Source organism: Grampus griseus (genome assembly GCF_964374135.1).
Source record: "Grampus griseus genome assembly, chromosome: 12".
NCBI classification, from domain to species: domain Eukaryota; kingdom Metazoa; phylum Chordata; class Mammalia; order Artiodactyla; family Delphinidae; genus Grampus; species Grampus griseus.
Genome location: NC_139006.1, coordinates 21,697,584 through 21,720,855, shown reverse-complemented (window position 1 = coordinate 21,720,855; position 23,272 = coordinate 21,697,584). Strand labels below are relative to the sequence as shown.

The following is a 23,272-nucleotide window of genomic DNA, read 5'->3' as shown; positions in this document are numbered from 1 at the left end:
CCCACACCCTCCCAGCGCCGAGTTACGCCTACCCGTCACCCCGGCGAAAAATGCCCGGCACCGTGGCCGCCACGCTGGACGCCCTGGCCCCACCCCCTCCGGATTGGCCAGACCAATGGGAGCCAAGATAGGCCTGCGTCACTCGGCGCTGGCCAATCGCGGAGGGCCACGATCGTTGAAAGGCTGGGCGCGGTGGGACCGGCCAGCTGGGCGGCGGAGACGCGTACTCGCGTAGACACGCTCCGGCTATGGTGGTGGTGGCAGCCGCGCAGAGCCCGGCCGCCGGGGCACCCAAAGTTCTGCTTCTGTCCGGCCAGCCCGCCGCCGCCTCCGCCGCCGCCGGAGCCCCGGTCGGCCGGGCTCTGCCGGTCATGGTGCCGGGCCAGCGAGGGGCCAGCCCGGAGGCGGCGAGCGGGGGGCCGCCCCAGGCGCGCAAACGACAGCGCCTCACGCACCTGAGCCCCGAGGAGAAGGCGCTGCGGAGGTGGGCGAGGGTCGAGGCGCGGAGCCGGAGGGCGAGGGCCTGGGGTCTGGGACCGAATTCGAAGGCGAGACAGGGACCTGGGGCCGCGCTGACCGTTCGCAGCGCTCAGGCGTTGGTGGCCGGGCCATTCCGGTGCCAGCGTGGCGCGGGGCGGGGCAGGAAGTCTGGACTAGCAGATCCACCGCGCTGGGTGGAGTCCAGAGCTCCGCAGGCCTTTTTTATTTACTTCTTTTCTATCTGATTAGAGATAACCAGAGCTGGGTATCAGGGTACCTGGGTTCCAGGCCCTCTAGCTGTGACCACAAACCCGTGGTCAGCTTTTCTGAACTTGGGCTGTGACATGAAGCCAATTGGTTAACCTACTTTTTTTGGAGGCGCACGGAACTGAAATGTCAGCTGTTGAAGGGGGCTGGGAGCGCTGTAAGGCTCACTAGTCAAACTCAGCCTCTGCATCCTTAAAATGGTATCTACTTCAGGCTGCTGGGGAGATTGAGAAATGCCTAGTACTTAGTTCTCCGTAAATGTTAGTTCTCTTATGATCATTGTGCTTTGTGTGATTTATGAAGTGCCTCCTGGAGTAGACACGGGCCTAGGCTTTCAGCACCAGGGCGAAAGTCGCATCAGCCTCTCCCTCTTTTGAGTTGGGTTTAGGGAGGGAGGGTTTATGTTCTAGCGCGATTGCAGCCTTTACTAGATTTAATCAGTCCAGGTTGGATCCTGTTTGAGGGGATTGGAGTCAGGAAGCAACGGGGGAGTAGAAAGGGGAGGAGGAAATATCTTATGATGCAAGGTGAATAATATTTGTGTCCAGCCTTTGTGCTGTGGCCAGGGATGAGACGGAGGTGGATGACTCAGTATGGGGGAGAGTAAAGTAGGTCTTCAAGCTAGATCCACAGAAGGCTGATTTTTTTTTTTTTTTTTGGTTTTGTTTTCTTGAGGGGAGGAGCCTGAAGTGTATTTTACCATTAGTCTACCTTATACTGTAAATTAAAATGAAAGCACCAGGTGGCCAAGTTTTCAAATAAAGATATAAATAAGGTTTGAGATGACTCAGTGTGGTATATCTCTTTCTGTTCTCAGGAAACTGAAAAACAGAGTAGCAGCTCAGACTGCCAGAGACCGAAAGAAAGCTCGAATGAGTGAGCTGGAGCAACAAGTGGTAGATTTGGAAGAAGAGGTAAAAATACTTAAGGCCTAACTCGTATCTTTTATCCATTGTATATCTTTCCCTTGGTTAATGGTTGCTTCATCTCCTTTAGAAGACAATTGGACATATAATTAAAAGTTAAACTTTTAGTTAATCTAAGTTAGGGTAGATAGGTAGTTGGTTAAGTGGTGAAGCTTGATGAGAGCAGAAATGATTGACCCTCTTGGCATTTGGTGCTAGCTCTATCTCAAAGCTGGTGAATTACAACATTACAACAATGTTTTATCAGTTAGTACTAAAAAATTAGTAAAAGCAGATAGGAAATCATTGCTTAAAGTTGAGACCTTTTCTGGCTTATCCAAAAGTCCACTAACGGTTCCCTTCCCCTTCTAGGGTCTACTTGTTACCTAAACTTAAATTGTTGCCAGTTACACATCTTGAATACATAAGCATATTTGTGGTGTTCTTTTTTTTTAACATGTTGATTTTACAGCCCACCACTACCACTTTTATTATTACCCACCAGTTCAAGATAGGATTTTTTTAAATGTCATATTTAAAATTAAAAGCCACAAGTCACTAAATTAAAGCCACAAGTCACTCTTTGTTGAAGTCTCTATTAGTAGTTGGGGGCATTGTGTTATATGTGACCCCGTGAGATGGCACTTCCTAAATAGCTTTTTTTTTGTAATTATAACCTTGCCTTCTAATACCCACTGTGAACAACTTCATAAGCATAGAGTTTTCCAAAAGACCCGGGAGAAGGAAAGGAAACCTACTGTAGTGAAACGCTGTGAGGTGGATTCTTAAGTGAAGGAATTAGATGTCTTAATAGCCTCTTCTGAACTTTCTTCCAGAACCAAAAACTTTTGCTAGAAAATCAGCTTTTACGAGAGAAAACTCATGGCCTCATAGTTGAGAACCAGGAATTGAGACAGCGCTTGGGGATGGATGCCCTAGTGACTGAAGAGGAGGCAGAGACCAAAGTAAGTCATGTCCTTTATTTGGTGCCGTATGTGAGAACTGGTTTTAAGTGACATGACCTCTTTCTTTAATGATACTTATTCATTTTTCAAGAGTGTAGCGAATAGTACTAAGTCCTAATAATTAAAATAAGTTACATGACTCTCCAAGAGCAAGTACTAACAAATGCCAGTAGTCGACAAGATATATCTACCATGCCAGCATTAAGGAGAACCAGGATAAGAGAGCCAGTCAAACCTGACTTTGAATGCTACTGAAATTATAGTGGTTCTTTGATGAATATGATTGAGAAGAGAAGGGATTCATTGTGATAGTGACACCTTTCTGATAGAAGAGTGATGTATGGGTTTTAATTTACGAATCATGGCAAGTTCAGTGATAATACTTAAGTGGTCTAAGGTTGACAGTAGGGCAGTTCTACTCAGAAGATAATGTTTAGGACAAATTTTTAAAAAAATTACTATCCAAAAAGATTCTGGGCTGAAATTCACTATAGAACTTTATTACTAGGAACGTTATTGAGAATATAAGTAAGATATTATTTAAGAATATTGGTCCTGCCTGAATCTTTGCTTGGGGAAGAAAAATGTTTCATTGTACAGAAAATCACAATGAAGTTAGTCTTACCTTCCTTTTCTTATCTCTTCTTGAGGAGGGCTCGAGAAAATGGAAATAACAAAGGTTTAAGGGAAAGGTTTCGGCTCTAAAGAATAGTTTTCTAGCTTTCTTGAAAGTCAAGAATCACAGCTTCCTGGCAAGTATTTCCCTCGGGACTCTCAGCTGTTGGAGCTGTTCATTCACTATGGTCTTTCCTCCCAGGGGAATGGAGCGAGGCCGGTGGCCGGGTCTGCTGAGTCCGCAGCACTCAGACTACGTGCACCTCTGCAGCAGGTGCAGGCCCAGTTGTCACCCCTCCAGAACATCTCCCCATGGATTCTGACGGTGTTGACTCTTCAGACTCTGAGGTAGGGCTTATTCAGGTTTACTAAAGAGGTGTATAACTATTTAATTCCATTTGTTTGATGCCTGACATCCCTAACCAGACATATGAGGGCAGAGAAGGTAGTTTCGGTTGAGTTGGAGGTGAACATTAACTACCTTCCTATTTCCAGGTGGTTTAGGACATGGAGTGGAATATAGATAAATGGGTCTGGTGGGTCCTGGAGGTCATCCTATAGCCTAATGATTAATTTACATTTTGGAACCTAGCACTAAGGTAGATTCTCAGTGCATTCTAATAGTTGAACTCCATTTAATTTTTCCTTTTACAGTCTGATATCCTGTTGGGCATTTTGTTCAACTTGGACCCAGTTATGTTCTTCAGATGTCCCTCTCCAGAGTCTACCAGCCTGGAGCAGCTCCCAGAAGTCGACCCAGAAGGACCCAGTTCCTTACCCGTACCCCCCTCTCCATCCCTGGGGACGTCATCAGCCAAGCTGGAAGCCATTAATGAACTGATTCGTTTTGACCACATATATACAAAGCCCCTAGTCTTAGAGATACCCTCTGAGACAGAGAGCCAAGCTAATGTGGTAGTGAAAATTGAGGAAGCACCTTCCAGTCCCTCAGAGAAAGATCACCCTGAATTCACTGTCTCAGTGAAGGAAGAACTTGTAGAAGATGACTTCATTCCAGAGCTGGGTATCTCAGATCTGCTTTCAACCAGCCACTGCCTGAAGCCATCTTCCTACCTACTGGATGCTTATAGTGACTGTAGCTATGAGGGTTCCCCTTCTCCCTTGAGTGACATGTCCTCTCTGCTTGGTGTAGACCATTCCTGGGAGGACACTTTTGCCAGTGAACTCTTTCCCCAGCTGATTAGTGTCTAAGGAGTGATCCAATACTGATGCCCTTTTCTTGACTATTACACTGCTGGAGGATATAGCACAGAAGCCTGTGCTTCATTCAGAAAGCCAAAGTAGAGGGTGTATGGTCCTAGAGAATTCCTCTAAAGTATTTGTTCAAACCTCATAGGTCACCCCAAGTATTGTCTTTTGACATTCAGCAGTCCAGGGTACACAGATACATTACTATAATCCAGAATTAGAGATTCTGAGGTTGTACCTTTATCTTAAGGGCAGTGGTTTGCCCTAAAGTATTTACGTAAGCATCACTAGAAAAGTGTCTTAGACATGGAATTAACGAATGGCCCTTTATCATTTCTCTTTACCCATCTTGGCATCCCAGGCTTGCCTCTGATCTTAGGTCCTTTAGTTTGCTTCTGCAAGCAGAGAGGACACCTACCTGAGGGGGCTCCTTTTCCCTCATCATGTACAGTTCAAGTAAAGATCAAGAATCTTCTGTAAAATAGAAATTTACTATGTAAATGCTTGATGGAATCTTTCCCTGCTAGTGTAACTTTTGGAAGGTGCTTTCTCCATTTATTTAAAACTACCTGTTCAGTTAAAAAGTACAATGCAGTGTCTTTGTTCTTTGATTCCTTCTTGAACCTCAAGTCTTATTGTTGTTATTCTCTCTCGGTTTTCACTGTTTGCCATGGTAGTGATTTATCCCACTTCAGTGAGCATGCCACTTTTTAAAGTGACTGAAGGCTTTCCCCCCTTAATTACTGCCTGCTTCAATTCCTGGCTGCCTGAAGTAAACACTGAGCAGTTACTATATTTGAGACAGTTTCTTCAGCCTAATTGACCAGTATTACAGCTAGTAAATGGCAGAGCTAGAACACTTAACAACTTTTGCTATTAACATGTTAGAGAAGGACATGCCATTAAATATCAATACTTTTGCTATTATTATAGAGATTAAGAGGATTTTCTAGACTCCAACTCCCTGGGTTCAACTCTGCCACCAGTTCAGCTGGGTAACCCTGGGCATAAATTACCACTTATTTCCTCATCTGTAAAGGGGTATAATAGTATCTCTAAAGGCTGCTAGAGGATTCAAAGAGACGATGCATTATAAACACTTAGTATATGCCAGGCACCGTCCCAAGCACTCAAAAGTTAACTGTTATCTCCAAATCCACTTTGGAAGGGTTTTAATCTCTTACAGAATTATATACACTCTAGGATATGTTTCACAAAAGAATGAATCTGTTACAACCCCCAAACTACAGACTTGATAACCTCATCATCCAAGGTGCATCTTTTCCTTGGGAATCCACTTACAAGATATTAAAGGAGTCCCCTAATTTATAGAAATTATTTTACCCATGCCAGCATTCTATGCCAGTGTTTACTGACTACCTCTGGGGAGGTCAGAGTGAGTGAGCAGACCAAACGAGATGGGATTCGAAGAATCCCCAGCAGCAAGGCAAAGCAGGCTATGGTTACAGCCAAGTACAAGGGAATGCCTTTGGTGTGATTGGGGGCGTGTCCACAAGCATACTAGTAGGCAAGAGAGTCTAAGGTCCCTGGTTGCTGAAACCAGAGCCCAATCCTAGTACTTGGCAATGCAAACTTGCTTAATCTCTGAGTTTCTGTTTTGTAAGTGTAAGAACAATCCACCAGCTGCCCCACAATTAAAAACCTGATCACCAGATTTTCTAGAACTGAAAACAAGTGCTGAGAATCTATTTAGGGATTGTGTAGGCAGATGTAATTACAGATACATTTTAGCTTTCAACATTATAGAACAAGCATCTGAAGACTGGGGCTCAACTAATTTACATTCAATGACATCACGTGAAAGAAACAGCTGTACAACAGGAATAACACACAGGACACAACCTGTGTAGACTGAGTTTTCATTTCCTGCACAGATGGGTGAAAATTACTAAACACTCAGGATATCCTATCTTCATACTGAAACACTAAATGGAATGGTTAGAAATAAAAACATCTTTCTCTGCAAAACCAAAGCAAGATTTCTGTTAAATGCAGAAGGTTGTCCATAACTCAAAGCAGCAGGTGACAGATACCTGTACACCATTTCCCTGGGCCTTGTAACACCAATGTGTGCTTCTCTGCTTTTCTACTAGGTGTGTTACTGGAGCAGGCAAAGTAGGGACAGAACTGTAGGCAGAGGTAATTAATACCTCCTACTCCAAGAATATTTTATGGCATCAAATTCTAATCTTCTAAGATTAAATCTTTACCCTCTAACTAACTTCTAAAGTTAATTAGGGACAGGAAGACTGGCTTGTTTACCCACTAACCAGTCGCTGAAAGACAACATTCCTGTCTTGCTGGAGCTATATAGTCTAACACCACATAACTGCATGTAGCTCATCTCTCAAATGCCACTAGTAGAATATCTGAACCAAACTGATACATACAAAACTATATTCCCTCAAGGAGTTTAAAGTTACACTGCCTGAACCATACTTTATTGTAGATTATTTCAGTGAAACCTAAACATGTTAGGTATTGCTGTAAAAAGACCACTGGTCAAGTAGGAACCCTGGACCTGGTGAATTGGATTATTATACTAAATTGTCACTATCTACTTAGGCTTAGTTTACAAATCTATAAAAAGATAACTTTTAGCTATGATTTCCAAATTTTGGTAAAGAAAACAATATCCTGAGTTTTCTGTAGCCGCAACTCAAACTCTGCCTGCCCACAAATCAGGGATCCACATTTATCAACTAATGGTTGTAAATATGCACGCAATACCGCCACCCAGTGACCTGTCAACTCAAGAAAGGAATGACCATGTAACTGGACATCTAGAGGAACTTTCCTACTCCCTATTTTTAAAGGTCCCAAACTTGATTTCATTTACTTAAGTGCAGGAACACAACATCTCAAATAGTCCAAAACACTTAAGTTTTATTGAAAACAAAATACAAAAACACCAGATTCTCATTTTAAAGTAAAATTAACAGCATCTTCCACAACTTTCCAAGTACTCCACCATCCTTATCACTATTAAAAAACAAAACCAAGTTCCAGATACAAAATAATTAATGAACCCACTGGTGAACATTTTTCTCATGGTTCTAGTTTCCACTCATTTTTAAAATTTTACATTTGCACCTTTTCAAGAATGAGTAGCAATTTTTATTTGATTAATATCTGTGAGAACCGCACTTAACTTTCTTCATATGAAATAAAAAAAAACAAAACCACACACACCCTAATCAAACTCAGAGAAAATACACATTTGTTCATTAAAGCTCACCTGCTTTAGATAATTTTTTCTCTTCACACATTAGCATAGTAAGCCAATGTTTGATCCATGCTGCAAAAGCTGTACAAAATGAAGACCTGTTAATTCCCTAGGGAAACCTTAAGGCAAAAGCAAAAGCCTTACTCTACAAAAGAAAAACAAAGCAGAGGCATGGGGACTGTGGAGACGGCTCAGATGAGCAAGCACCACATGGATGAAGACGACAATTTTTGTACAAACATATGCAGGATAAAGTTTAAAAAGGAGCATTGAACATCCATGTTTCCTGCAGAAATAATGATCATGTCAGGTAAAATGACTTCTGAAACAAGTTCTGCTTGGATCTTAACAGAATCTTATTAGTTCTCTCCTACATATACCCGTGGTATCTGAGCCTTGTTTCAGAGCTCTTCTTTCCTCCTGTTCACTGTACAGACCTGGATCCCAGGCCTGCCCAACAATCCCTATAGAAGACAGTATTAGTGTGCTTGGGTCCTTCTTTGGAAAGCTGTCACCTCTCCTTCACCTGAACACTGGGACTAACTCCAAATTCCAGGCAGTCACTTCATGTTTTTGAGCTGTAGCAGAACAAATGCATGGAGGTTTAAGGCTACAAACTTTACAAGTTGGTCCCATTAACAATTACCTAGAGGCAGGAGTTTTTTAAACGGCATGAATCAAACACTTGCACGTTTCAACAGAATACAGTTTACATTCATCTCTAAATCTGAGATTAAGAAACTATTAGCTGGTTTCCAACTGTTTCAATACTGGTTTGAAGTTTGAATAATTTTATTGTGTAGACATTAAATATTTTGTTTAAATATTAAACATTAAATCTTTTCCTGACTATCCAGACAGAAATAGAGAAAGCAGGAACAACAGGCAGGAGAAGAAACAGTCCAGTTAACAGACTTGTGACTTCTATGCCATCTGTAAAAAGGGGAGGGACTTCGGCATGGGTTTCAAAATTGCCTGGGAGCTGCCTCCTAAAGTCACCTCTACTTGGCATAAACCATGTTTTCTACACAAGGTATCTGATTCCAACAAAGGCAAAAGAAACCCAGAAAACAAAACAGAAAGAACTGGGGTGGTCTCCCATTGTCTGATAAAAGAGCTAGTATTACACTCAATAAGTTATAGTGGATATTCTGTAGCACTAAAGAAATTGTCATTTTACTTCGTACTACTGAGTCCTTGCCACGCAGAAGAGCTCTTCCTGAGAAATAAAAAACTTCAATCCTGGTTACCCTCAGAGGACGCCTTGAGCCTGGTTAAGGTCCTCAAGATGAAGATTTCCTGCTAGCAGGAAGCTATTCTCTAACTTTTAGGCTTACTGCACCATAGTTGAAACAATAGGCAAACTGGCTATTTCAGTAAATCTCAATGTCACTTGCCCATATGTGCTCAGCTAATTATTCAGTCACTGTTTTCTAAATTAACATTAAAAAACTCAACTTGCTTATACAGGCACAACTTTTTTTTTAACTACAGAAGTTATATGCTGGGCTTAGCTGATACAGCACTGCCCCAGTATTACCTGAGGGATGCTTCTCCCAGAGCCAATTCACACATGGTTTACCTCACAACCTTTTAAACTATCACTCAAAGTTAATTAAGCTGTAAACATTACTGAATAGCTGGGCTTATCGATTATGCAAGGGAAACCAAGGAGCAACAGTAGCACAAGGCAAAAGAGCCTCAAAGGAAAAACCTTTTCTTTGTATTTTTCATTCCATTTTCAGAGGGAAAGAGGGGAGCCACAACGCTACTGGCTAATCAATATAGCTACAATGAATTGACAACTAATATACAGGTTTCAGAGCCTCTGTTAATTTCCCCAGCATAGGCTTAAGCTACTGCCTCCTTTCTCCTTCTCCCCAATCATATATAGTCACCACTGTAAACAGAGCTCATAACTACAGATGAAGTTGTGGCTCGACTGTCGAAGTACACATAGTAGGAGAGCATCCTACTTTCTTAATGCATCTTTTTCAACTCAAGTATCTGAATGATATAAACAATGTGACAGATGACTTAAAAGTCACGCTTACACATATAGCTTCTATACTTGACTTTGCAGAATGTACTCCTTATTCCTTTAATAAGACCCCTAGAAAACTGCTTTTCTCTTGAGACAAGTTTCCTTGGCAAAAGTTGAATTCAAGAAATGGCTACCCAAAATGAGAGTCCCACCCCAAATCACAGGTGGAGCTATTACACCCGTTTCAAAACTTTCAAGTCCCTATACTGTACAAGCAGGCTCATGACTGAACACATAAGCCTTCTAAAATTTGACAACTTTAGTATAGAAACTGGTGTCTAAAGTTCCATCTCTTCTTCTGTGCAAGCAGCTGTCTCCAAACTAGTGTAAACAGGCAACCCTGTTTGCCGAGGTTCCAAGAACAGTTCAGTTCTTTGAGGGTAGGCAGTGCCAGCAGCTGCATGCTTAGTTTGGCTCTCTCCTGTGTAGTTCTTAGCATTAGATGACAGCTTTGGCTTATCAGAAAGGAGTTCAGGGAGAGGTTTCCAGAGCACAAGCTCCATGGAAGGACGGCTCCTAAGACATAAAATACAGATTTTTATCAATAATTTTATAACATGAAAATAAAAGATATACATTGAAAAACTAATGTTTGCTACCTAACATCTAAAAACGGATGGGATTAAATAGGAGATTTATGACAATCCAAATTGATCTTTACAAAGGCCACTCAAGTACATTAAATTTTACAGTTCTGCATGCATTTTTAAGCAAACCAACTGGTTGTACTGATGCTGTGATTAGAATATAAACATTCAACATGTAAAACAGAGGCCCTTGATTTATTATAGTGTTTTCTTAAACTGTGGTTAATATTAGCAGATGTGAGCTACTATCTTGTACTAAACCATTATAAATGAAAAAGAAACATTGGCCAAACACACTAAAAATATCTCAGTATGCCTTTTGCTTAGTACAGCTATGAAACATAATGCTTTTTGCAGTAAGCCACTGTTTGTGCCTACCCCACCCCCTCGCTGCCCTCTCCATCTAGTGATGGTTTGATGGTTTCTGGGATCCAAGGGCAAGTAAGGAAAAATAAAACACAAACAATGAAGAACACCCCCCCCCCACACACACAAGGCTAGCTTCTGGAAAACTACCAAGAGCAGAAAGTGCTATGTTTTAGGCTGGAGGGCAATGTGACCTGCTTACTCTTGGCTAAACTATCTACCCACCCTAAGGGCTGGGTAGTCAGAATTATAAGATCAAGCTAGGAGGCTAATGCAAAACCCTTGTGTGCTAACATCGAGCAGCAGTGGAACCCACTGTGTCTAAAGACAATACTGCCTCATCTACCTGGCATCAGTGGGACTGTATCCTAAGAGAATTTTTCAGATATCTGACACTTACCCTCACTGAGTACCAAGTCTATCTGAAGTCTTTTCTAGGCAACATCTAAATGGCACTTTATAACTTGCCTACTACAGTTGGCCCTCTGTATCTGTGGGTTTTTGATTCAGACCATTTTATTTTTTTAATTAATTAATTTATTTACTTATTCTTGGCTGTGTTGGGTCTTCATTGCTACGTGGTTTTCTCTAGTTGTGGCAAGTGGGGGCTACTCTTCGTTGCAGTGTGTGGGCTCCCCATTGTGGTGGCTTCTCTTGTTGCAGAGCACAGGCTCTAGGCGTGCGGGCCTCAGAAGCTATGGCACGCGGGCTCAGTAGTTGTGGCTCATGGGCTCTAGCGCGCAGGCTCAGTAGTTGTGGCACAAGGGCTTAGTTGCTCCGTGGCATGTGGGATCTTCCCAGACCAGGGCTCGAACCTGTGTCCCCTGCATTGGCAGGTGGATTCCTAAACACTGCGCCACCAGGGAAGCCCTCAGACCATTTTATATAAGGGAACTGAGCATCCTTGGATTTTAGTATCCGCAGGGGGTCTTGGAACCAATCCCCCCCCATGGATATTAAGAGACAACTGTACTTTACAGAGTCGGTAATGACCACTTGAAATCATCTAAGCTCAAGGACTACAAGAATTACAGGGCTATCATTAGTTCTTAGGTAAATGGGCTCCAGGCTGCTTTGCTTTTCAGGTTCTTATGTTTGCTTTCCAGTTGCCTATCCTGTTCTCACACTGTACTGTCACTATTGACTACTATGAGTTTGTCTGTTCTGCTGTTTTTGTGTTTCTACTCTGATGACTGAGGAAACCAGATAACTGAGCTGATCAAACTGGGTCTAAACTAAGTGCAAAATGGCTCTTAGAGCTAAAGGCCTGAGGGGCTACACACTATGAGGTAAGAATATGAGCTGTGGATTGTGGCCTTTGTGATAACTTTTTTGACTGCTGGGAGACTTTTGTTTCCTAGGTCCTAATAGTGGTCCTAGATAACTGAGAGAGCCAGGTAAAAGGTACTTTTGAAATGTGGTTCCTACATCCTATCATAGGTATTTGAGAGAATGGGTTTTTTTTTTTTTTTAACTTCTTTATTGGAGTATAATTGCTCTACAATGATGTGTTAGTTTCTGCTGTATAACAAAGTGAATCAGCTACACATATACATATGAGAATGGGTTCTTTCTTGCCAATCCTCCCATTTCCAAATATTAGACTATTAGTGCATTTTGGGACTTCAAAACAACCCAGGGCTGAGTACACAAGGCAGCCAACTCCTGCTTGCGTAGCGTTTTGCTCACCCCAATGAACTAAGAAAAGGTCTCCGACTTGGGCTAAATACAAACGTACTATGCTTTCACTTGGTTGGCGATCAGGAAATGTCTAGAGACTGTGTTTTCCCTCCAAGATCATAACTGAATGGAAACCAGAAACCAAAACTTACATGGACTCAATCATTTTCTTTGTAAAGACTTCATCAAATTCCCTCTTCAAACCTGTTTTCATGGTATCAGAAAGGACAAGGCTGGGAAGATGGTTAATATTTCTGTCAGCTTCAACTTCTTCATCTTCGTCAATTATTCTAAATAAAGACAGAAGCGAAGGAAGAAAGAAAAATTATTTAGTTAAGCTATTATATATTTATTAATTGGAAAAAATTTAAAAAATAAAAACAAGGATAAACGCAACAGGTGCTACAGCAAAATATCAAGTAAAATATGAGACTATACCTGAGAGAAAAAAGTATACACAAAAGAGCTGTTCAACATTTAACCAAAATGTTTTACATTAGAGGCAATCAAATTTGAAGAATGTGTCCCTAAAAACCCTCATACCAAAAAGTAATATTCAGAGATAGTAAGTGAAAATATTTAGTACAGTTCTATGAGAAGAACTTACTTTAACATTTAAAGTGTATACTTTGAGCTTTCTGATTTTTGTAGTCTGATATATTGAGGATCAAGGAATCACCAAATGATGAATTAGACTAACTTGAAAGAGTAGAGATGTTACATAGGAACAATAATAAGCAGCTAGATATATGCTGCCCATTTACCTGTCCTCAATTTCCTGAAGCCTCCTTCGGGCAACTTCACATTGTGGTTCTCCTGTTGTCTGATCCATCTCTTCACAAATAACATCTAACATGCCAGGTGCAGAAAGGCCACTAGTGCACGGATTTACTCCATGACCCTCTATATCCTGATGTGCACAAAGAATCCAGTCATTAGGACCAGCACAGAGCCCTGCTTCAGTTAGCCTTTTCTTTCTTACTGGACAACTGAAAAAAAAAAAAATCAATGAAAATCCTGGCTAATATAAATGAAATGTGTATCATCCCCCATCTCTAATCAAATTCTTCTACGAAAAACCTCTAATTTTTGACAGTGTGTGATTGCAAGATGGAAAATCACACATTTTCTTTTCTGTCATTCTCACAGCCTCCCTGAGATGTTTCCCTTCCCGACATTTGTCAAATTAGGTTGCAACTGCAAGATTTTTGCTTTTCCAGATTAGAAGTGTTCGCTGTGGGAATTTAAAGTCGTTCTTACTTATTCAGCTCTGGAAAGGTCAAGTGGGAAGTAAAGAATACAAAAATCACAAAGTAGCAATTCAGTGCCAGCCATATTTTTTCAAATTGCTGCTGCTCCACTACACTGGGCATATGAGGAGGTAATCTGCAGGCATCCTATATTCCCTTACGGCAAAAATATTCGCTTCATCAGGTCTGCAGCAAGTACTACAGATGCAAATGATATTGCTGATTTCTTGGTTCTCTCCAAAAATGGCAGAGGCTGTCATTTGCCCTATGGGTCCCTAATAATGGGGTGCACTTTTCTCCTGCCTTGCAACATAAACTATCCTCACTTCCTAGAAATTTTGTATTTCCTTGAGACCTTAGAGTTCATCAAATCCAATTTCTTTGTTTTGCACATGTGGAAACTAGGACCTCGAAAACTAAAGTGCTCCCTCCAAAGTGTCATGTAAGGTGAGTTGTATTGATATTTTGGGTACCAGACCCCAGAGACAGACCCTGAATCCTACCTCTTTGCCACTTTCACTAAAACCTCCTGCCTTGTTAGGGAAATTCAACTGTTCAAGCTCTTACCACGAACTAGTATCTGCAAGCACTATGACCTGCCTGGTGTTTAGCTGAGACCTGTCCTGAAGCAAGTTAAATAGACAACCTGCCCTGCTCTATTTGAGTATTTAGACCAAAAGTACATTATTGCCTAGGCATCACCAAGCACAATCTCAAGACCAGAACACAGCTCTGCAACCAAAAAATTCATTAATGGCTACCACAGCTTCTGATTCTAAACTAAGAGTCAAAGGAGGAAGCATGTATTTTAGAAAGAAATTTCTATTTCATGTCAAGACTATGAAAATCAACATTCAAGTCTCTGGCAATATAAAATCTGACAAATAATAATGCTCTCTTGAACCTAGATTTTTGACTGGAATCAATTATTAAATGAGATGTTTCGTGTATAATTATTTTTAATTCATAAGAAAGTATTAAGAATGTCTATCCATAAATCAAACATTTCTGTAGTATTTGGATAAAGTATGTGACGTTTTCGAAAGCAGAAGAAAAAGTTATAGACGTAAGAAGTCATGTTCGACTTCCCTGGTGGCTCAGTGCTTAAGAATCCGCCTACCAATGCAGGGGACATGGGTTTGAGCCCGGTCCGGGAAGATCCCACATGTCGCAGAGCAACTAAGCCCATGCGCCACAACTACTGAGCCTGTGCTCTAGAGCCCATGAGCCGCAACTACTGAGCCCGCGTGCCACAACTACTAAGCCCACACGCCTAGAGCCTGTGCTCCACAACGAGAAGCCACTGCACCACAACAAAGAGTAGCCCCCACTCGCTGCAACCAGAGAAAGCCCGCGTGCAGCAACGAAGACTCAACACAGCCAAAAAAAAAAAAAAAAAAAAAAAAAAGTCATGTAAGAAAAAGCAGAATTGGGCTTCCCTGGTGGCGCAGTGGTTGAGAGTCCGCCTGCTGATGCAGGGGACGAGGGTTCGTGCCCCCGTCCGGGAGGATCCCGCATGCCGCGGAGCAGCTGGGCCCCATGAGCCATGGCCGCTGAGCCTGCGCGTCCGGAGCCTGTGCTCTGCGATGGGGGAGGCCACAACAGTGAGAGGCCCGCGTACCACAAAAAAAAAAAAAAAAAAAAAAAAAAAAAAAGAAAAAGCAGAATGAATCTAGAATATCTAACAATTCAACTATTAAATACAGCTGAGGGACTTCCCTGCTGGCCCAGTGGGTAAGACTCCATGCTCCCAGTGCAGGGGACCTGGGTTCCATCCCTGGTGGGGGAACTAGATCCCGCATGCATGCCGCAACTAAGAGTTCAAATGCCGCAACTAAAAAATCCTGTATGCTGCAATGAAGGCCTGGAGCAGCCTAATAAATATATATATATATTTAAAAAGATCTTTAAATGCAACTGAGTATCAGAGCTGGGTTCTGATCTCTGATCTCCAACATAATTTGGGCTAAATTATTTCATGCCTCTAGGTCCACTTTGCAAATACTTAGAGATCAATGATGATTAAGTCCCAAAGAAAATGGGATATAAAAGACTTTAAAGTTCTGATAAGAGCTATGGAAGTGGCAGGCGGGCAGCACACTTCTAGGTATGTGACATCCAACTGTCCAGTCTCAGGGCCTCAATCTCTCCACGTGTATATCAAAGATGGTTAACTTTTTTTTTTAACATCTTTATTGGAGTATAATTGCTTTACAATGGTATGTTAGTTTCAGCTTCACAAAAAAATGAATCAGTTATATAAAAGATGGTTAACTTTTAAAGCCAACTGTTTGTACACTTCAAACTTTTTATTTATGACACTGGAACCCTTTATTCAATAATCTCCTATAAGGAACCCCAAAAGATAAAAGCAAAGAGGTCCCTGTGTATCTACAGTAATCCCAAGGCTATAAAGAACATAAATATTGTCTGGTCCAGAGGTTTTTTATTATTTATTTAAAAAAAAATTTTTGGCCATACGCCACAGCATTCAGGATTTTTAGTTCCCCAACCAGGGATCAAACCCATGCCCCCTGCATTGGAAGCGGAGAGTCTTAACCATTGGACTGCCAGGGAAGTCCCAGAAGTGTTTTTTTTTTTTTTTTTTCCAGAAGTGTTTTTAAACTGAGACAACATTCAAATCTACTGTCTCATTAGTCTATGTATCAACCAGATGAGAAAATTCAAAGTTTCTGCTGGCAAAAAAAGAAAAAAAAAAGAACATACACAAAGTTGAAAGACAACAAATCTGGAGAAAACAAAACATATATAATATACTGGCTTCCTTAATAAAATTTCTTATAGATTAACAAGAAAAAGACCAATAAGCCAATAAAAAATTTGCAGAAACATGAACAATTCACACAAAATGAAACACAGATGGCTTAAAAGATGTTCAACACCGCCTATAATTTACAAAATACAAATTAAACAGTGATCTAATTTCTTTAATTATAAAATGCCTACACTTATAAAAGTACATACAATAATTATGAAACAAAAATCCAGGGGCTTCCCTGGTGGTACAGTGGTTGACAGTCCGCCTGCCGATGCAGGGGACATGGGTTCGTGCCCTGGTCCGTGTACCAGGGGGGAAAAAAAAAAAAAATCCATGAAAATAATATACAAGGTATAGACTGCTGTCAGAATCCCAAAATGGTACTCTACTCCCTCCTCTCTGTAGGTAAATACTATCTTTTATGGTAATCACTTCATTTTTTAAAAAATACATTATCAAGTATGTAGATATGCAATCTTCAAGGTTTTAGTTTTGCCTGGTTTTGAACCTTATATAGAAGGAATTATACTGTATACATATACATTCTTGTGATGTTTCTTTTGCTCATACTGTAAGACACATCTAGGTTGATAGATGTGGGGTTTTTTTGTTTTTTTTTTTGCTGAATTGAACTCAGCAAAAAATTTACTTTATCCATTGTACTGTTCAGGGACATTCCAATTTTGAGCTATCATGAACAAGGATGCTATGAACTTTCTTGTACATGTCTCCTGATGAGCACATGTACATACCCAAGAGGAGAACTGCTGGGTAAATGGGTATGTGCATCTTCAACTCATGCGATAATGCAAAACTGTTTCCCAAAGTGTTGTAGCAATTTACATACTCATCCATAGTGTTTGAGAGTTCCTGGTGCTACAGAACCCTCCAGTATCTGGTGGTGGAGTATCTTATTGTGTCTTTTATATGCATTTCCCTAAAGACCAATGAGGTCAAACATCTTTTCATTTAATTGGTCATTTGGATATCCCCTTTGGGGAAATCTTTTACTCATTTTTTTTTTTAAGACTGTCTGCCTATGAGATGTAATTTTTTACCTATCAGTTAAGTGGTGATCAAAAAATCTCCATCTGAGAAGATGGAGAAACAGGCATTCCCACTGTCAAAGGAGTATAAATTGGCAACAACTTTTTCCAAAATTCAAAATGTATATACTTTAAGATCCAGCAATTTCCCATCTAGGAATCCATTTACCTACTTGCAAATATATACAAAGAACTTAAAAAGAATGGTGGTCCAATGTTCACTGCAGCACTATTTACAATAGCCAGGACATGGAAGCAACCTAATTGTCCATCGACAGATAAATGAATAAAGATGTGGTACATATATACAATGGAATATTACTCAGCCACAGAAAGGAACAAAATTGAGTTATTTGTAGTGAGGTGGATGGACCTAGAATCTTTCATACAGAGTGAAGTAAGTCAGAAAGAGAAAAACAAATACCGTATGCTAACACATATATATGGAATCTAAAAAAAAAAAAGGTTCTGAAGAACCTAGGGACAGGACAGGAATAAAGATGCAGACGCAGACGCAGACGTAGAGAATGGACTTGAGGAGGTGGGGAGGGGGAAGGGTAAGCTGGGATGAAGTGAGAGAGTGGCATGGCCATATATACACTACCAAATGTAAAATAGCTAGCTAGTGGGAAGCAGCTGCATCGCACAGGGAGATCAGCTCCATGCTTTGTGACCACCTAGAGGGGTGGGATAGGGAGGGTGGGAGGGAGACGCAAGAGGGAGGGGATATGGGGATATATGTATACATATAGCTGATTCACTTTGTTATACAGCAAAAACTAACACAATATTGTAAAGCAATTAGACTCCAATAAAAGATGTTAAAAAAAAAGAATGGTGGTCATGGTAGATTTGTTAGTAATAACGAAGATTAGAATTAACTTAGAAATCCATCACTAGGAGACTGGTTAATTATCTGTACCTAGCCTTACAATAGAATTCCACTCACCTGTTGAAAAAGAAATTAGGTAGAACTCTATGTGCCCATATGCAACAAGCTACAGGAGAGTAAAATGAAAAGATCCGATGTGTTGCAGTGTGAACAGTATCTTACTTACAATGTAAAAAACCAGAACTATATACAGTCATAAACTTGTAAAGTTTTACATTATCTTCCTTAGGAGACATAGGAAACAGGCAACAAGGGTAACTTCTGGGGAGAACTGGGAGCAAGGAGTGTAAGACTTTTCAATACGTAGCCTTCTGCGAATTCTTTTATTTTGTGCATATAACAATATTCACATGGCTCAAAGTTCAAACATTACAATCGCTTATATATATTTTTTAACATCTTTATTGGAGTATAATTGTTTTACAATGTTGTGTTAGTTTCTGCTGTATAACAAAGTGAATCAGCTATATATATACATATATCCCCACATCTCCTCCCTCTTGCGTCTCCCTCCCACCCTCCCTATCCCACCCCTCTAGGGGGTCACAAAGCACTGAGCTGATCTCCCTGTGCTATGCGGATACTTCCCACTAGCTATCTATTTTACATTTGGTAGTGTATATATGGCTATACCACTCTCTCACTTTGTCACAGCTTACCCTTCCCCCTCCCCACGTCCTCAAGTCCATTCTCTACATCTGCGTCTTTATTCCTGTCCTGCCCCTAGGTTCTTCAGAGCCTTTTTTTTTTTTTAGATTCCATATATATGTGTTAGCATACGGTATTTGTTTTTCTCTTTCTGACTTACTTCACTCTGTATGACAGACTCTAGGTCCATCCACCTCACTACAAATAACTCAATTTCGTTTCTTTTTATGACTGAGTAATACTCCATTGTGTATATGTGCCACATCTTCTTTATCCATTCATCTGTCGATGGACACTTAGGTTGCTTCCATGTCCAAGCTATACAATTGTTCACAGAGTGACAAGTTTCTCTCTGACCTGCCCAGCTCCGTTCTCTAAAACGTAACCCATGTTATCAGTTCCTTGGACCTCCTTTCAGACACCTGATGTTTCACACTTTCACTTAAAAACAAATAGTCATGGATATAAAATAGGTTAAATTAAGTGACCGTTAAGTGAATAAAAGGCACCTGAAACTTACTCATCCTCCTCCTCCTCTCGCTTGTGTTTCTTTCTATGGTGAACTGAAACACTGTTGAAACAAACCAGAAAATCAGTCAGTTGAGAAATTTATTGAGCGGGTGCGTTCAGCACCCACTTTCTGGCTCCGATAATCTTGCCCACCCCATTCCCACCAGCGGTCCCCTTCCTTGCCGAGTGGGATGGATATACAGGTCACAAGGTCAGTCAGGTATAGAGACTGAAATCTAAACTTCTCATTTGGTCAAGACCGGGGGAGATAAATTGAGGGGGACCACCGTAGGGAAAACGTATCGGGGCAGGCACCGGGCTAAGCACTTTATTTTACGATCCCACTAGGAGGACCCACTTCTGTCCCAAGTTGCGGATGAGAAAACTCAATGTCCGAGAGGCGCTGAAAGTTAACAGCAGCAGCGGCTCCGCCGCGGTCTGGAGGGAGCGAGGCGAGTGCGCGCCCACGGCAGCTCCAGGCCCGGCTCGACCCGGCTCGACCCGGCTCCCTTCCTCGCACGCCCTGGGCGAGCTCGGACCGTTTCCTCACTTCCCGGGACGCAGGGGGGCCAGGGTCCGAACCGGACCCCCGCGCTTTGCTACCTCAGGCGACTAACGGTAACCGACTGTGGGGCTCAGTATCCTCATCAGCAACCTGGGGCTGAGAAGCCCCCGCCGAAGGTCGCGGGGAGGGTCAAATAGCCCGCGCCCGCCCGCCCGCCGGCCGAGATCCTCACCGTCCGCGCGCCGCGCTCCCGCCCGGGCTGCTCGGGGCGGCGCGGGGTTCCCACCGCGGGGCCAGCTCGGTGCCGTCCGCCCCCGGCGGGAAGGCCCGGCCGGGGAAAGCCGGTGGCGGTTGTAGGAAGTCCGAGCCGCCTCGCAGCGGGAGGCCGCTGAAAGGCCGGCCAAGCGCGGCCATGGCCGGAGAGGTGAGGAGGCTGCGCCCGCGGCCCCGGCTGCCCGCGGCCCCAGACCCGGCAGCGGCTGCCACAGCGACTGCCAAGAGGCGCCCGCTTCTGAGCCCGCTCCCGACCCCACGTCACGCCTTCTAGAACCCTCCACCCCAAGCTGCCCGGGGCACGCCGGGATTTGTTGTGTGTGGAGAACTGCTGACGCAAGGTCTGCCGGGAGTTGAAGTCCTTGAGGACTACAAACAAGATGGCTGCTTGTCCGAGTCTCCGGGGCTGGAGGATGGCCCTGGCCAACCTAGAATATGATATAGGTTCGAATCCTCACTCAGCAAGTTCTGGAACCTCTGTACCTCAGTTTTCTCAGTAGTAAAACCTGAAAACAGTAGTACCTATGTTCATAAGACCGATGGGAGAATTAAATGGATTAAAACATCTAGAGCCCTTAGGACACTTCTTGGCACATAGTACACGTTAAAAATCAGCTAGTAATTCCTTCTGTGTTTTAATGTAAATGAAGTTGATGATGCCTTAGAGGGAACAGCATGGAGGATGAGGGAAAACCTTAGAGCTCTTGTGAGAGGGACTGGCAAGACTTCCAGGCTCTATCTGGGACATCCAGAGACAAAGTCTTGCTAAAGGGCTAGCAGAATTTGTCACCATAACCACTGATCACGATCATTTTCCCCATCTCAGGAAATGGCACCATCATCTAGTCTGAGTTACTTATACCAAAGTCAATGCCCTTCAGCCAAAGACCACCAAGAACACACCTGTAATTGACCAAAGATGGATTTATTGACTTACTGCAGTCAGGGAGTGTCTCAGTAAGAGGGTGTTAGAAAAGGCTTCCTATAGGATTTCTGTGTGTCACAGGGGGATTTGGGGGCAGGTCCAAGAATCAGGGCTTTGCTCTGGACTTAATACTGTCAGAAAGCAGAGATAATTCTATGGTTATCTTAGCTAATCTTTCCTAGAAGGTGGGGGGAATGAAGGGAGGCTAAACCTACAGTTGGTAAAGAAGCAACAGTCCTTGCATTGGCCAGGATGGGAGATGTTTGGTCATTTTGTGCTTTGGACAATGTTTAGGATTGGGTTACAGACAGGATTACCAAGGGGTCTTGCTTTTATCTTGATCCATAGAAGTCACATCTCTGTCCCTGTTTGATGTTGACGTTCTGTGAAATTGTTTAACAGGGAACACCAGGGTCCACCTGATAGTACCAGGCCAGTTTCAGCTGTTAGAAGATGCTTTTCTCTTTCTAACCAAAACCCTAAGCATCATCATTGATGCCTCTTTTTTGTTCACCAACCCCCCCCATATTTAATCAGTTAGCAAGTCCTATGGGCTCGTGAAAGGCCTCCAGATTTCTCTTCGTTTTTCTCCATTTCCATTGCCTTCATGGTAGTCTGGGAAAAAGTAAATGGACCCCTTTGTCTAATGTAATATGATTGATTCAGTTTAAGTTTTCTTACTGACATTTAAAATGCAGTTTTGCCTCCTTAAGGTAACACCCTACTTACCTCAACTGGATATAAAAGATATTCTCCTGGGTCACTTCTACAAATGGTCAACTCATTCCTCACCTGAAAAAAAAAATCCATCCAGATGATGTTATATACACATAGACATACAAATATACATTTATAAAAGGGAGTCCTACTTTATATATTATTCTGAAACTTCTTTTCCACCTAATTATATTTCTTAAATGTCTATCCAAATTCATTCTTTTATCCATTAATTCACAATTCTATACTAAGTTGCATGCCCCTTATCAAGCAATGTATTAGAATTAATAATTTATTAGGTACTTCCTATTTGCAGGTGCTCTTTACCCAGATACAGTCAAATATTCCTCATAATAATGCTAAATTGGATGCTTTTATGCCCCCATTTTACAGATAAGGAAATTGAGGCAGGTTATGGTTCCCAATTCCCTCAGCTATAAGTGATGGAGCCAATGTTCAGCCCCAGGTCTGAGACCCTAGATCCTGCCTTAAACTTCTAGGCTTTGCTCCATCTCATTGAATTCCCTGGAAAAAGTGCTTTGGGGGAATCAGTGAAAGCCTCAGTATTATGTGTCTGAGAGAGACTACATGGAGCTTCGGACCCCTGGAAGAAAAAAACAGAATCATTGTGCACTGTCTCCCACACTAACTTGGGGAGAATGGCTATGGAACTCAACAGTGGCCACTGAGAGCATCTCTTCTTTTCCGTGACAATCCAGGCCTGCCTCCTAGAGGTGACTTCTGGCTCACCTCTCATAGGATTGGTGGGTCAGAGACATACAGACACTTAGACAATCCCTTCCTGACTCCTTTTTCCTGGTGGCTAATCTTATTTATCTTTTTATTAAAAAAAAAAGTTTTCTGGTTTTAAAACTAACACAGGGGCTTCCCTGGTGGCGCAGTGGTTGAGAGTCCGCCTGCCGATGCAGGGGATGAGGGTTCGTGCCCCGGTGCGGGAAGATCCCACATGCCGCGGAGCGGCTGGGCCCGTGAGCCAGGCCGCTGAGCCTGCGCATGCGGAAGAAAACACAGGTTCTTAGTAAAAAATTAGTTGAAGTGGTGATAAAAGGTTAGAGAAGCAAATAAAAATCACCTTAATAGCATCCCATTAGAAGCATGATTGTTATGAATATCCTTCCAGTCTTTTTTTCTTATTTGTGTGTATGTGCACACTCACGTACCTGTGTGCTAGTGTCCAATACACACATAAGAGCTGTGCACTATCGCAACTAGACCACAGATACTCATATGACTCTATATAAAGACAGCAAAACCAAACTTAGAGAGGGTGAGTAATTTGTCTACATAATTAATAGTCATTAGTTATTAGAGCTTAGCAAGAAACAACCTCGTCAGGATGTT

At 42.2% G+C, this 23,272-nt stretch overlaps 2 protein-coding genes across 3 annotated transcripts; one reads left to right on the top strand and one right to left on the bottom strand.

The window, feature by feature from the left end:
- The first annotated feature begins 226 nt into the window (after positions 1-226).
- XBP1 (X-box binding protein 1) lies at positions 227-6,347 on the top strand. Its single transcript, XM_082667572.1, is given in 6 exon segments — positions 227-484; positions 1,565-1,661; positions 2,489-2,617; positions 3,435-3,494; positions 3,497-3,580; positions 3,887-6,347. Coding segments are annotated over 6 exon segments (1,164 nt in total). The 5' UTR covers positions 227-248; the 3' UTR covers positions 4,445-6,347.
- A 3,456-nt stretch (positions 6,348-9,803) lies between these two features.
- Positions 9,804-20,409, bottom strand: CCDC117 (coiled-coil domain containing 117; the record flags this gene model as incomplete). Of its 2 annotated transcripts, XM_082668095.1 has the most annotated exons (5): positions 9,804-10,248; positions 12,518-12,655; positions 13,130-13,354; positions 19,501-19,551; positions 20,228-20,409. In XM_082668095.1, the coding sequence occupies 5 exons, from the start codon at positions 20,407-20,409 to the stop codon at positions 10,011-10,013; spliced, it is 834 nt and encodes a 277-aa protein (XP_082524221.1). In that variant the 3' UTR covers positions 9,804-10,010. The 2 variants fall into 2 exon arrangements, with proteins under 2 accessions (XP_082524221.1, XP_082524222.1); XM_082668096.1 differs by lacking the exon at positions 13,130-13,354.
- Between the last annotated feature and the right edge of the window lie 2,863 nt (positions 20,410-23,272).